This window comes from Electrona antarctica (genome assembly GCF_951216825.1).
Source record: "Electrona antarctica genome assembly, chromosome: 18".
Lineage (NCBI taxonomy): Eukaryota > Metazoa > Chordata > Actinopteri > Myctophiformes > Myctophidae > Electrona > Electrona antarctica.
The window spans coordinates 10750435-10765555 of NC_136799.1; the positions used below are offsets into that span (position 1 = coordinate 10750435).

Consider the following 15121-nt stretch of genomic DNA (forward strand, 5'->3'; position numbering starts at 1 on the left):
AGGGATTCTATCACACTGTGAGAAATACTAGGTCATCACTTCACTTTATAGACTGCATGCATGCTGTTCCCTCTACTACACCCCCACCTGTGAAATGAAGAAGGAAAAAAAGAAAAGAAAGAAAAGCCGTGGAGCTGTTGATGGCCAAGAGGTGCATGGTATTTTGGATGGCTTTGCTTGCATCCACGCATGTGTCACAGATGATGTAACCAAGACTAATGCCGGGCAGAAAGCCAGAGTCATTGATTGTACCAATGGTGTGGATGACAGTCTGAACAAATGACAAATCAAACCTGGAATCAGAAGTACTCATGCATGCTGTTCCCTCTACTACACCCCCACCTGTGAAATGAAGAAGGAAAAAAAGAAAAGTCTTGTTTGTTTAGCCTCCACCATTCTGTTTAACAGCGGATTAGGTAAAGTGTGTCATGACAAGAAAGTGAAATGGGGTAAATAATATACTGCCGAAACCCATTGGGGTTGGGGACATCATTAAAAACAATTGAATTCACCCATTTTCAACCTTATCTTCATATAATTGGTACCTCACTAATACTCATTATATGGTATAATTTCCATCTACTCGCTCTGCAGACATAAAAAGTTCAATACTAATAGAAAGTATAAACATTAAAAAATGAATATAGGCATAGGCACAACTGGCACACCGTCCAAAGGAAAGTACTCTACATAATGCAAAATACATGGAATAGCTGGGGGCTTGCAGATCATTTGGCGTTTTGTTTTGTTTAGCTCTGTTAAATGTACGTCTGTAAAATAGACAAGCGCATCAGTGATCACGGGAGGAAAGGTGGGACTGAAAGCTGTGATGATCCTCGCAGTTAGTTGTTTTGACCACTAGAGAGCACTAGAACTTTAAATAGTCATAGTTGATTTGAAACGCTTCATGATGAATATGCTTGTTAATGTTAATAGACTCGTCCTTATCTATTTGTTTTTAGGATCTATGGTGTAATTACATATTAATAATAAAGTCAATAGTCCATATCACTTATAATGTATTTTCATCGCTGTAAATGCATTTTAAATACGCCGCTTTGTCCATTTCTTATTGGAGCATGGCGAAATGCGTCATCAGTTCGTTCCAGGAAGTAGTGGAGGTTGATCAGTGATCAGATCAGAGTTAAATGTTTCGTTTATTGGTGCGTTAAGACACTAGACACACGTTACACACTTAATTACAGACTAGAGGGTTTTGATGTGTGTGACAGTTTTATATTTTTATTTTGTGGCAAACAATACAAACCATGACAGAGTGTGGTATGTTCCAGGGTGACTTGGCTCTCTCGAGTGTTGCTGCGGTATCGCTTCTCGGCCTTTTGGCTAAGATCAAGTGTAGTATCTGTTCTTATCAGTTTAATATCTGATACGTCCCCTACCCGGGGACCATATATTAAATTGATTTTTGGAACTGGGAGATGGAATAGGGGCTTGCTCCGTCCACTCCACGCATCGACCTGGTATTGCAGTATCTCCAGGAACGGTGCACCCCCCTTACATGTGAAATGAAAATCTTCTATTGGTCCTTAACTCCATGGCCATTCATTCCCTGTGGGAAATGTATTTATTTTGTATTATTGTGCGGTGTTGTAAATGGTATTTGTATTCCGTATATTTGCAGTGATGGAGACAACTCAGCTCCATATAGTCCAGTAATAATGAAGGGCTAAATTTGGCCATAGCAACTTGATGTCAGCACATTTGGGCAAGTTGCTATGGCAAAATGTAGCCCAATGAGTGTTTTTATGCAAAACTAATGCTTGGAATGGATTCAGCATCATGAAAACCCCTTAGTTTGATATGTCACATGCTACTTAAAGCATAAGGCAATTTAGAAAATATTGCCTTATAATAGGATGTCAATGGTGGCCATACTGTAGCCTACAGGCCATTTTCAACACTTTCCCCTCAGACAATTCCAGGCAACTTTTTTTCTGTTATTCAGGATATATTGAAGATATATCAGCTGAGTTCGGTTTTTTTGCAATTAGTTAGAGGTTGATCCTGTATTTTCCATAGATTTCCCTACTAATATGGAGATCTAAGGGTTTGAGGTCAGATGTAGAGTTGTTTGCTGGCCTGGCTCCATATACAGTATACAGATCTAAGTGATGATGATCCAGTCTTCTCCATGTGGCTATCCATCCAGGTAAGGGTTTGATGAGGTCAGTGATCTTTCTTCATATATGGAGACGGCCGTCACGGCCATATATACGGAGCGTGTCACGAGGCGAGACGGATTGACCCGCCGCCATATATGGAGCGTGTTGTCATGTCAGTAGTTAGTTGTAGGCTAGCTATATATTCGTTTTTATCTTTTGCCATTCTCTTCTGCAGTCGATGCTGCAATCCCACATCTGCACTGAAGATGGCAACAATGATACAACACGCCTGCCATATATTCCTGCCAACGCCAGAAGAAGACAGCCACATAAACACACGTGCAATCCACTCCACAGACAGAGCTGACCAGCAGCAGCTAAATGTCAACATCATGGGTAAGAGAAAACAGAATAAATCCATTTTCACAAGTCTGTCCAAAAAGCAGAAGAAGCACCTGAAAGAATTTGGAGAAGAGCATCCGTTCCATGATGTGTAAGTATAGTGCACGTGGACCTGTGACTAGACTATAATACACTATTATTATTGGTAGCTCAGTTGCTAGCCAGCCAAGTAGCCTTGGATTAAGAATGACTGACTGACTGACTGGTCGATTCCGACATTAATTTGTTTGTGCATACACAAATGTCAGAATCGATCTGATCGGACGTCTCACATACACATTACACAAATAATGTCAGAATCAACAGAAGAAATGTATGACAGCCTTTATCAAGGCTAGCCATCCAGTAGCCTCTGCTAGCTCTGGTCCCAACACTGGTCCATAGCCTTACTGCTTCTATGATTCTAAGCAGTAAGGCTATGGGCAGAGCCAAGCCTCCACTAGAACAGTGCGAACCAGGGGTTTCGATTAGCCCTAGAATGTCTGTGATCTTCAGTGTGTCGTCCACAGACAGCAACAGTATTTGTATTGAGTTGTGCTTTCATGTGAAATGTACCCATTCTGCAAACTGTTAATACATCTTTCAATCAATCAATTCATCTTATACATACATTTCATGTATGACTATAAAATTCTAGGGCTAGGGGTTTTGATCAGCTCTGGTCCATAGTGTTCGATGTTCTCCTTAACACTATGGACCAGTCAGGCTTTGATCAGTGTGGGTTAAAATGATGCATGAATTGACTCAGAGTCCAATAAGAGTACATTATTGCCAGGCAACAATGTACCGTAACTGAATTCTGATATTTATGTTTTCACAGCGTGAAAGAAAGGCCTGAAAGGACTAAAATAATAGACCTGGTGAGTACTCTACTGACCAACCTCTACTCATACTCTAGCCGCAATTTGCAACTCTAGATTGTTTTATAATGGGATGAATCTAGAGTTGCAATACCCTCCATTGACTCCCCACTCATCCATTTGCGTATGCGATCTGCTTGTCTTAAACGACGTTAAACTCACCAACATTGCAGCTGTAGTCCAAGCTTGAATTATCCTCTTTCAATCTGCCTAGCTTGTTTTTCATAAAAATCCCCCGTAGACATGTTATGAGCTACTTTCTGTCAAGTGCTGGAGTTTGGAAGCGCTCGTCGTAAGTCACTGAACGGCCCTGCATGCATCCGTTTCGCATTTGCACATAATGCAGGAGGCAGCAGCGCGACCCCTTAATAAAAACGAGCGCTTCCAAACTCCAACATTTCTTCTTCTTGACAGAAAGTAGCTCATAACATGTCTACGGGGGATTTTTATGAAAAACAAGCTCGGCAGATTGAAAGAGGATAATTCAAGCTTGGACTACAGCTGCAATGTTGGTGAGTTTAACATCGTTTAAGACAAGCAGATCGCAAACGCAAATGGATGAGTGGGGAGTCAATGGAGGGTATTGCAACTCTAGATTCATCCCATTATAAAAAAATCTAGAGTTGCAAATTGCGGCTACTCATACTCCAACCTCTACTCATACTCCATTAACCACTTTTTTGGACATGTCATTGTTGGCGTCGCACATAAAATAGCAGATCTACAAGCTGTGACACTTTTTGATCTTGTAAATCCAATTTCCATATTTGTTAAGTAGTAAGTAAGTAGCCTTGCCGAGCCATGAAGCCCATAGGGCAGGAGCCTATCTCCTTTTTCTGTAGCGTCCAATCCAACCCTTGATGCTGAGTGCCAAGCAGGGAGGCACTGGGTCCCATTTTCAGAGTCTTTGGTATGACCCGGCCGGGGATCGGACACTCTAACTACAAGGCCACTGAGCTGGTTAAGTTGTTAGGTAGTAATGGGTTGATTGAATACTTTATTAACAGTACAGAAGACTACAGTTTAATACTAATAGGGTGTTGTATGGGTTGGGGGTCACTACACCATGTGTCACAGCACATTCCTTGTATGTACACGTGTCGTGTACAGTACAGTACACCATAATCTGAAATGTGCACTGCTCATTGACAGACCTAATTTAAAATGGAAAGATCAATAAACATAGAGCCAAAAAGTGTAAATGCATTAGTCCATCATGTTATAGCCCATTTTGTAACACTTTTAACTTTAATTATATAGCATTTTCCAACTGTATATTTAACATCATATGCATGGCATGTTTTACCAGGTCATCATTGTCAAATACTTTATAAGATACAGTACTTATCAGCAAAGGGTGTGTACAAAGCAAAAGCTGAAACGTGCCATCATGTCATCCTCTGTGCTGTAGCCAGCTAGCCCTGAACGTTCTGGCAGCGACAGAGAGGACGAGGAAGACGAACCCGATGAGAAGACGGCCTATCAGAGGCTGCTTTCAACTCTCGGCGACCCTGCCAACCATGACCACAGTGAGGAGGAGGAGGAGGAGAGCACAGATGATGAAGACGAAGGCGAAGAACTTCTTGAGGAAGGCAGGTTATTTTCCAGGACATTGTGGAAACTCAGACCATTCTTTTCTTTTCTTTTTTCGTCGACAATCTGTTTATGTACTGCAATTAATTGATGTATGTGCTTACTGTAAGTCGCTAAAAGCCTATCCATCCATCCATCTTCAACCGCTTATCCGTAGTCGGGTCGCGGGGGCAACAGCTCCACCAGAGTGCTCCAGACTTCCCTCTCCAGAGCAACATTAGTGACTTCCTCCTGGGGGATTGCTAAAAGCCTAAATTAGACATAATACATATAATGCATAACAACAATAATAATAATGTTCCTGTTGAAATCACTGCTTGCCGCTAGGAGAGGGGGATGGAGATGAAGATGAGGAAGAACTTGATGGCGAAGACGTGACTGAACAAGCTGGAGGGGAGGAGAAGGGGGAGGATGAGGAGGAGGGAGTGGGGAAGGAGGTGGCAGAAGGAGACGAGGAGTTCATCGACAAGGAGAATGAGGCTCAGTTCTGTCTGGAGACCAACGTCACTGCTGAGGGAGATCAGGAGGAAGACCAGTGCACTGCTGAGCCAGACCACAGTACAGGTAAAAGTTCACATTTGACAGTTTGAATGCAATTTATTAGAACAGAATATCGTCTGGTGGAAAGTGTCCAAAAACCTTTCAGGATTCCAAACCTTACAGGATTCAAATTCCAAAATAGTAAAAGTAGTATGATACTAGGGTGTTAATTTACCTCCAAAAAACACAAAAAGTTAGACAACAGCGATATAAAACGATTGTTTGCCTAGATGCATGTTATTTATTGTGTGTGTGTGTGTGTGTGTGTGTGTGTGTGTGTGTGTGTGTGTGTGTGTGTGTGTGTGTGTGTGTGTGTGTGTGTGTGTGTGTGTGTGTGTGTGTGTGTGTGTGTGTGTGTGTGTGTGTGTGTGTGTGTGTGTGTGTGTGTGTGTGTGTGTGTGTGTGTAGACACTTGGCTGCAGCATGTGGATACAGAACTTAGTGAAGATGATGTGATGAAGATTACCTCTGGCACTAAAGCCAAGACAAAGGTCAAGGTAAGGTATTATTTTAAAAAAAAAGAGAAAAAAACAGAATTTTCTATAACACCTGTTGTCATCATGAAACTGTAATGTTAAGAATTGTCTCACAAAACCATTAAAAAGCTCATTTGTAGGGGATGGAAGGACTGTATGGGTATTGTTGAAAATGTAATCTTATACCTGCCCTTAATATTTTCTGGTATAATTGTCGGATTAAACACAATTTTGTTTAAAGTTTAACATTGTATTAATTCAGTAAAGTTCCAGATTGCAGCTTTAAACCTGTCTTCCTTCCCATTGCACGCAGTGGCCAAAACTGGGCACTCTTCTATGCTCCAGTCCCCTGGAGAAGTACGGCTCCATGGGCCAACGGAAGGACGCAGGCCCCCCTGTGTTCCACAAGGTCCTGAATGGCCGCTGGAAGTCTCTGAACCAGGCAGCGACGTCGGTGGCAGAGGAGGTCAGCCCTCTCCAGCTGGAGCTGCTGGCTCTCATGGGCTCCTATAAAGATCTCTACTTCTCAGAGTGCTCCCCCCTCGTCCAGGGCCCTCAGGTCCGCAGTGCCTACTGCCTGCATGCTCTCAACCACGTGCTGAAGGCAAACTCCCGCGTCCTGTCTAACAACGCCCAGCTGAAAAAGGGGAAGGCTGCTAAACCCGGAGCCGCGCCACAGGACGAGCCCAGGGACCAAGGGCTGACCCGCCCCAAGGTATAACTACACATGCATCTCCCCGATGTTGACTAAGGTCGCATTCACACCAGAATGCTTTACTGCGATTAAAACGAATCCTGCTGCGTATTGTCGGAAAGTGCGTTTCGTTTGGCAGGTGTGAAGACTCAATCGAAGTCTGATACGGAGGGGGTTTTGCTTCGCTTACAAGCGCACCTTACTTCGATTCACTACAGGAGTGAATGCAATCGCATCAAATAAAGGAAATATAACGTGAGGAGTAAACACAGTTGGAGACAGAGAGGGCATATTTTACGCAGCGCAAAGATGTCACGTTACCGTGGATAGACGTGGTTGAATGAGGATAAACGTCGGATAATTCATTTTGCACTCCTTTCTCCACTGTGCCTCTGCAATGTGCCCAAAAGAACAGTGTGTGCGTGCGTGCGTGCGTGCGTGCGTGCGTGCGTGCGTGCGTGCGTGCGTGCGTGCGTGCGTGCGTGCGCGCGCGCGCGCGCGCGCGCGCGCGCGCGCGCGCGCACACACACACACACACACAGTCCAGTCGCTGTCTCCCCGACAACACACTGCTGCATCCTTGCACGTACCGTCACTTTACATCCTATATTTTTAACATGCACCATAGATTTCACTGTGTAGTTTATGAATGGAACACATAAAATAAACGATAAAGGTCCCTGCTGCGTTTCCAATTGCTGCGGATGACAGCGCAGTGTGAAGGAAAACGCAGCAAATAAAATATGCAAAAACTATGCAACTTCTCCGCCCATTCGCATCAAGTCTACCGAATTAGAGGTGTGAATACGATTCTCTGATTTTGGGCATGTCATTATAGGCAAAGAGATTGTCAAACAAACTGAACTTTTTAAAGAATAGCAAAGATAGCCGATCTACAAGCTCACCATGTCACGTTGTGAGCCTCTAGATCGGCTATTTTCAAGTGTTTGTAATGTAACAAGTACAACCTAACGTTTGCTATTTGACTTTAAATTATTTATATTCATTACTATGGCTTTGTGAGACTAATTCTAATGCTTTGTGTTGGTGACAGGTGCTGATTCTGGTCCCCTTCCGCGACGGGGCGCTGCGGGTGGTCCAGACGTTGATCAGCTTACTGGAGACACCGGGCAAGAAGATGGACATCAGCAACAAGAAGAGGTTCAAGGATGAGTTTGGAGATGACGAAGGGGACAAGCCGGCCAACCTGCACAGGCCGGACGACTACCATGCCATCTTCTCCGGCAATGTGGACGACCACTTCAAAATAGGTTCAATATACTGAACTATTAACACTATTATGGTGGTCTTTATAGTAGAACTGTGAACTTGTATAATAGGTCAGGCTTAGGCCTGTCACTATCGCAATTCTTCTTTTCATAATCGTCATCGTCAAATTAAAAAAAGAAAGCAGAAATAGCAGATCTGCACGCTTGTCGATTTCTTTAAAGGATAAAATGATTCCATATGTCATTACTTTCTTTGTATATGATCTACGTCCTGTGCAATGTTTTATTACGAAGCCTTAAAGACGATCTGAAATTTAATTTCAATTCATATCAAAGTTCCAAAGTTAAATGCCAAAATCACAATTAAATTGTTAATCGCAATTATTTGTGTATTTGTAATCGTGATAACCCTAGTCATGCTATTTTACTGGTTAAATAAATACTTTTTTTCTTTCTTTCTTTTTGACTACTATTCCACTCTTCCTCTACCATGTGAAGCCCTCTTACTGTCTTGTTGTCTGTCTCCACCAGGCATGTCTTCTATTCCACTCTTCATCTACCATGTGAAGCGCTCTTACTGTCTTGTTGTCCGTCTCCACCAGGCATGTCTTCTATTCCACTCTTCATCTACCATGTGAAGCCCTCTTACTGTCTTGTTGTCTGTCTCCACCAGGCATGTCCATCCTGAAGAGAAGCGTCCGTCTCTTCGCCCCCTTCTACTCGTCGGACATCATCATCGCGTCGCCGCTGGGCCTCCGCACCGTGCTGGGGGCCGAGGGAGAGAGCAAGAGAGACGTGGACTTCCTGTCCTCCATAGAGCTGCTGGTAGTAGACCAGGCAGACGTCTTCCTCATGCAGAACTGGGAGCATGTGTTGGTGAGAAACATGGCACATGTCTAATGTATTTAGTGTACAGTTAGTCCAGATGTTTATTTGGCAGTGAGGATGGGCGCCCTTATCCTTATTACTTGGAAGAACTGGAAGAACATTTCAGGCGTTCTATGCACAAAGTTGCTTGTTCTCCAGATTTTCTTTACCGTCACTGTCACGTTAAAAAAATTACAACGCATGCCTCACATTGACCCGTTCAAAACTCGACGCCAAGATGAACCAGAATTTGTCTGCGAGACGTCCCATTCCCAATGCAATCCTACCTCCTGAGCCACTGCTGGTGTTGTGGTGGGTCGATGTTGTGTGATCACACCTTCTCTGCCCACACAGCACGTGATGAACCACATGAACCTGCAGCCACTGGCCTCCCATGGGGTGGACTTCACCAGGGTGAGGATGTGGAACCTCAACAACTGGGCCAGACACTACAGACAGAACATGGTGTTCAGCTCCATCCAGGACCCGCAGATCAACAACCTTCTGTCCAAACACTGTGCCAACTACCATGGACAGGTAGGGACTACTGCTACCCCCACAGTCTGTATTAGGATATCGGCGCTGTCGGGCAGAAACCTCAACTCCAGATTTTAACTTTTCTTTTTGTTACTGTACATTAATGCCCTACTTCAGTGGTTTGTCAACCAGTGGTCCTTGAGTCGGTTCCAGGTGGTCCCCAGCTAAATGATGGAGAGTTGATTGACAAATGGACCCTTACAGATCTTTAACTCTTGACGGCGTAAAATGGAACCATTTGGTTTCATTTTACGCTCTCAAGAGTAAAATTATTGTTAAACATTTGTATTACTTAACTCACAAGAAGTCTACAGTACAAAATCGTATCCAATGACAACAAAATATTCAAAGTTTTGGTTCTGAGAGGCAAAATCTCATCAAATGGTGGTCAAATGCCGACTAAATAATGAGCCTCGATATGAAGAAGATTGAACACCACTGCCCTACTTGATCATACTACAGCGTGACTCAAAAGTTGCAGATCCACACGTGACGTGTTTTGAGCTTGTAGATCTTTTTTGCTATTTTGAAGGGGCGCCTAGCCCCTTCTATAAACAGCTTTTGTCCCCACACGTCTCAAGATTTGCCATTGACAATGAAAGGGGAATGCCGGTCAAATGTCCGCTAAATCTTGTGTCCGTCCGTCCGTCCCCCTGCCTGTCTCAATATTTGCCATTGACAATGAACGGAGAAATGACAGAATTCTGCTAAATATGACGTAAATTAAACATTAAACGCCATTGACATTGAAGGGTGTCATATGTAAACGAGCAATTAGGCTAACCAATCACATGTTGGTGGGAGCGCTTGGCCAATAAGGGACCACCGTATGTACCTTATGTAGCAATGTCAAATGTCCGCTAACATAAATTGATGTACGATGACAAGAGCGCCCCTCATTTCACACGGGTGGGTCCGGAAAGTAAGGTTTTGGGCATATGATAGACGATATTTGAAAAAGAAACTGGTTCAAGGGATTTATTGTCAAGGCCATGACATACTGAAAGTGTCATTGACACGGGTCAGGTATTCACATTGGGAGCGTCAAATGTTCTATACATTATTGTTGCTTTGCATTTCTTTCCCCTGTACCTGCTGTCTTTAATGTCCCTCATTGCATCCTGTAGCCGGCCATCTTCTACACAACGGCACATCAGTTAGAAAATAAACAGTCCACTTGTATCCCGTCTGTGTGTTTGATACTTTTGTGTGATGCTGTAGTATGATCAAGTAAGGCATTAATTTACGTTAAAATACAGAGATAAGAGGTTTCTGCCTGACCGCATTGATATAGGCCTACTGTATGTAGACTGTAGAGCGAGAAAATGTGGAGTCCTAAATTCGTAAATTGATGAAAATAAAATGATACATGAAATGCATGGTTTGATGATGTTTCCCCTGGGGCCAATATTTCATGTGCTTTCTTTCCTAGATTGTCACTAAGAATGTTCCCAGTACTGGTTCCATCTGCCAGGTTCTGGTGCAGCTGCCTCACGTGTTCCAGATGTTCTCCTCTGACAGCTGCGTGGACCACGATGCCAGGTAACACAGCCTGATGCCTCCCGTCTGCTTCCTTTCTAGTTGCCATCAGCCTGAAGTTAAGGCTTGCTGGAGCATTGACTTGGCTTCTGCTAACACATTGTAAGTCAGTTGACATATGCAATGCCAGTTGGTACCACAAGGTGGTGCACTGCTTCCTTTTTGGTTGATCTTCAGTGTGGACAATATATATCTTATCACTTCCATTCTTCTCTTTGTAGTGTGTTGGCGCACATAGTAGACACACTACTGTATGTTATGTTCCCCTTTTGATTTATTATGTTAGTGCCGTAAGACCTGGCTTTATATGGTCAATGTTCAGATTTAGTTGGCTGCTAAATAAAATCAGCTTGGTCACCTTGGTGACATTTATCTGTGGTGTGTCACCTGGAACATCTGCTGGACCTATGCTACAAGACAAGTCCTCTACTCCAATCCCAACACATTACAACATACATAGAATCAAATGCATAGAATAAATGTCGTGATTTTGCTTGTCTATGGCACTGACTATTTACACTTGCCATTATGCTTTTTTAAGTGATTTGTAAAACCGTGCATGTATGCAGGACGGTGAATATTGTAAACAAGCCGTTGGTCCGGTAATACTGGTACATGCTTGTTTATCGAGCATTTCACAACTCGGCCAATCAGAATCAAGCCAACAGAAAGGATCTGTTTTATATAATTTTGGGAGAACTTTCAAGTCAAAGTCCTACAATTTGTCACACACACGTTACCGCAGTGAAATTTGTTCTGAATTTGACCAAACGCTTGGAGCAGTGAGCCGCCGCCGCCGTGCCGCGCTCAGGATTAATTTGTAGTTGATCTGACCCCCAACCTCCCACCCCAACCTCCCAGTTTCAGGGCGAACACTCTAACCACAAATCCACTGTCTGTTTCTTTAAATTGATTCTCTGTGGTTACCCCCCCCCCCCCCCTCTCTCCCTTGAAGGTTCCAGTTTTTTGTGGACAAAGTTCTGCCCCAGTACAGGGACTCGGTCATGTCCCACACCCTCATCTACATCCCCTCCTACTTTGACTACGTTCGGCTGCGCAACTACATGAAGAAATTGGACATGAACTTCACCAGCACGTGCGAGTACTCTAGTAAATCCGAGGTGTCCAGAGCCAGGCATTTCTTCCAGAAGGGAGAGAAGCAGTTCTTACTCTTCACCGAACGATTCCACTTCTATAAGAGGTCAGTTCTTCAACCATTTCACTTCTATAAGAGGTCAGTTCTTCAACCATTTCACTGGTTGTTTGTGTTGTGTTCTTCAGCCTTATTGTCTCCACCAGGCCGAAGGCATGGGGAGAGAGTATGTTTTGCACTCCGTCCGTGTGTGTGTCCTTCCTTCCTTCCGTCCAGATTCTACACTGATTGGCTAACATTGCCTTCTAAAGTTTTCAGGAGTGGCCCGTTTCGTTCAAAATGCTGCACATGTCCTGCTCATCCACAATTCTATCCTCAGAGATTCTATGAGTGATCTGGCTCTGCATTTCCTCAACAAAATGAAGAAAATTGTTGCAAAAAACAAACAAACAAAAAAACATGTTTATATTACTCCTAAACATTTTGCCAAACATCACACACACTCCTATCCTCCTGGTGGAGACCTGTGCCCAGAAGGGCACTTTTTCTAGTTTGCATTTGGATCTTCAATGAGGAAGAAAAATAAACATACTAACATTTTCTAGTTATATTGCTCTTTTGACCACAGGACATGAAACTCAATAGTTTTTCGTGTACAGGTTAGAAACTGCAGAATGGTAAGAACATGGCAGTCTAGAAAGCACAGCAGCAGCAACTTATAACCTATTAAATCTAACACACCCATGGCTGCAGCTGATTGCTTACTGTACATCACGCTGTACTATAAGGTCAGCATGCATGCTTTTACGACATCTGTAGATTTGAACCTGAAATGGTGGACATTATCTTTTAAAATATCGTCTGTCTGGTGCAAACCTCAAAAACTGTTACTTTTCAGGATTCAAATTCAAACATAGCAAAACGTTTTGAACTTGTAGATCTGCTATTTTTGATGCCCAACAGCAACGATATGCAGTCCCAACTACATTCATCCTAAAATCCATGATCTTATCTATGGTGCCATCATCATAACACCAGATTTCTACCTCTGTCCTCTCTCAAGATACACCATCAGGGGGATCCAGAACCTGGTCTTCTATGGACTGCCCACCTACCCCCACTTCTACAGCGAGGTGTGCAACATGCTGGCGGCCGGCGGCAGCCAGGGAGGGGAGGCCAGCTGGACCTGCACGGCTCTCTACTCCCGCTACGACGTCCACAAGCTGGCTGCCATCACCGGAGGCCAGAGGGCCGGGCAGATGCTGCACTCCAACAAGACGGTGCACCTGTTCGTTACGGGCGAGAAGGACAAGGCTTTCTGACCTGGCTTCCACGATGGCTTCATAATAATCAAGAGACCAGTTGAACAGAGGCCGTGGTGTAGGGCAGTGGTTCTTAAACCATGTTCTTGACCCTACCTTAACTCTGACAGTATACAAATGAAACCTATGCTATGGGTCCATTTGGTTCCATTTCTATAGGCAGAGTTACATTAGAACCCCTTCAGGGAACCGTGACAGTCCCTGGATCCCACTTTGGCCACCGAGGTTGAACCGGTTCCATTATTATTTTTTCCTTTCTAATTTTGAACCAAATGAATTGGTTCAGATCCTTAAAAAGTTGGTTTGGAACTGGAACCGAAAAAATACTTCTTATTGCTCTGAAGCGGGAACCAAAGTGGACGTGTCACTATTCAGGTTGGAAGATGCAGATGTGATATACTGTAAACCACCATAAAAAAAATAAAGAACGGTACTAGTTCTAGAACCAATGTTCTTTTGGTGGAAAAGGGTGCCTTTTAGAATCACTAGTGTAGGCCAGGGATTCCTTAACATTTAGTTTTTTCAGAAAACTTGGGTCAGGAGGATTTAAAAGGCATTTTTAGAATTGGCCTCATGTCTAAATGGGTTAACCACTTGTATCCTAGCGTCCCCCTATTCAGGGCATCTCTTGTGAACATTCGACGGTAATGGCAGATCCACAAGCCCCCAACATGACATGTTGTGAGCTTATAGCCATGTTTGCTATTTGATGTACAAGTATACAGGGTGTAAGTCAGGGGTGCCCACACTTTTTTGACTTTTAAAATGAAGAGCTCAACAAGATTTACCCACCCAAAAAAAAGAATCCCATTGCTGAAAAATACGTAAAGAATATGTATCTTCCTCCCATTCTGTATGGAATTGGCAGGTTTTCGGGTTATTTGCCTCGCACATTTTTATATAACTTTGTAATGCTACTGATGCTTGCACGCAACACTCTTGCAGTGGGGTTTTGCCTACTTTAAAAGCTGTAAAGGGAGCCGACGGGCCCTTCTTGATATCAATCAAGTCACCAGGATATTTTATAATTTTTAGGGGGATGTGATGTGTTCTACCTGCACAGCCTTTGAGATCAACCTTTAGAGCACACGGTGCTCTAGTCTATAGTAATGAGTACTATCAGAATAGGGTCGTTAGTGTCGTTAGTCCGACTCGCCTGTTTGCCCCATGTTCATCTGTCATGACATGTCCAGAATAGGGCATACTAGGGTTCATGTGGTTGAACGTGTTTGCAGTGTTTATGTTTTGCTGCTGTTTTTTTTTTTTTTTTTTACCTACAAAAAGACATTTGTATTATTATGTTAATAAAGATTCTGATTTCACAATTTTTATTCCAGTGTTTAAATTGTCATTTAAACACTGCATAGTGTCCACTGTTGAATACTACAAAATTTCCTGTTTGTGTCCCGAACACACTAACGTACTACTACACAGTAATAGTATGCTATTTCCAGATGACTATTTTCTAAGCACCAGGGTTTCACTTCAGACCTACTGACAAAAAAATGGTATAGTCTACTAAATAGTATAGTGTCTGTGCGATTTTGGCACCTGAATTTAGTAGTATGCATCTCAAGTACTAGTAGCTAAGCTTTCTGAAATAATAAAATGTAATTTGGTATACTAAATAGAGGTTATGAGTGATACAGTAGACATTATTAGAAGTTATTATGATCTACTTTCAAATTCTGCGCAGGTGTTTCTCAAGTGTATGATGATGTCTTGACCCACATGACATCACAGCTAGAGACCATGACTATAGTCAAAAATTATATGGAATTAAAAAAATCACACTCTGACCATGTCCCCTTTATGCCCATATATGGAGATAAATATATATATATAT

The 15121-nt window shown here is 43.1% G+C and overlaps 1 protein-coding gene across 1 annotated transcript; it reads left to right on the top strand.

Annotated features, from left to right (window-relative positions):
• The first annotated feature begins 2480 nt into the window (after window positions 1–2480).
• Window positions 2481–14599, top strand: utp25 (UTP25 small subunit processor component). Its single transcript, XM_079527783.1, has 12 exons — window positions 2481–2616; window positions 3346–3385; window positions 4797–4977; window positions 5306–5542; window positions 5927–6015; window positions 6308–6709; window positions 7743–7959; window positions 8591–8793; window positions 9139–9321; window positions 10754–10863; window positions 11816–12061; window positions 13017–14599. Exons 1-12 carry the CDS (start codon window positions 2516–2518, stop codon window positions 13273–13275), a joined length of 2268 nt encoding a protein of 755 aa, XP_079383909.1. The 5' UTR covers window positions 2481–2515; the 3' UTR covers window positions 13276–14599.
• Window positions 14600–15121: the final 522 nt, after the last annotated feature.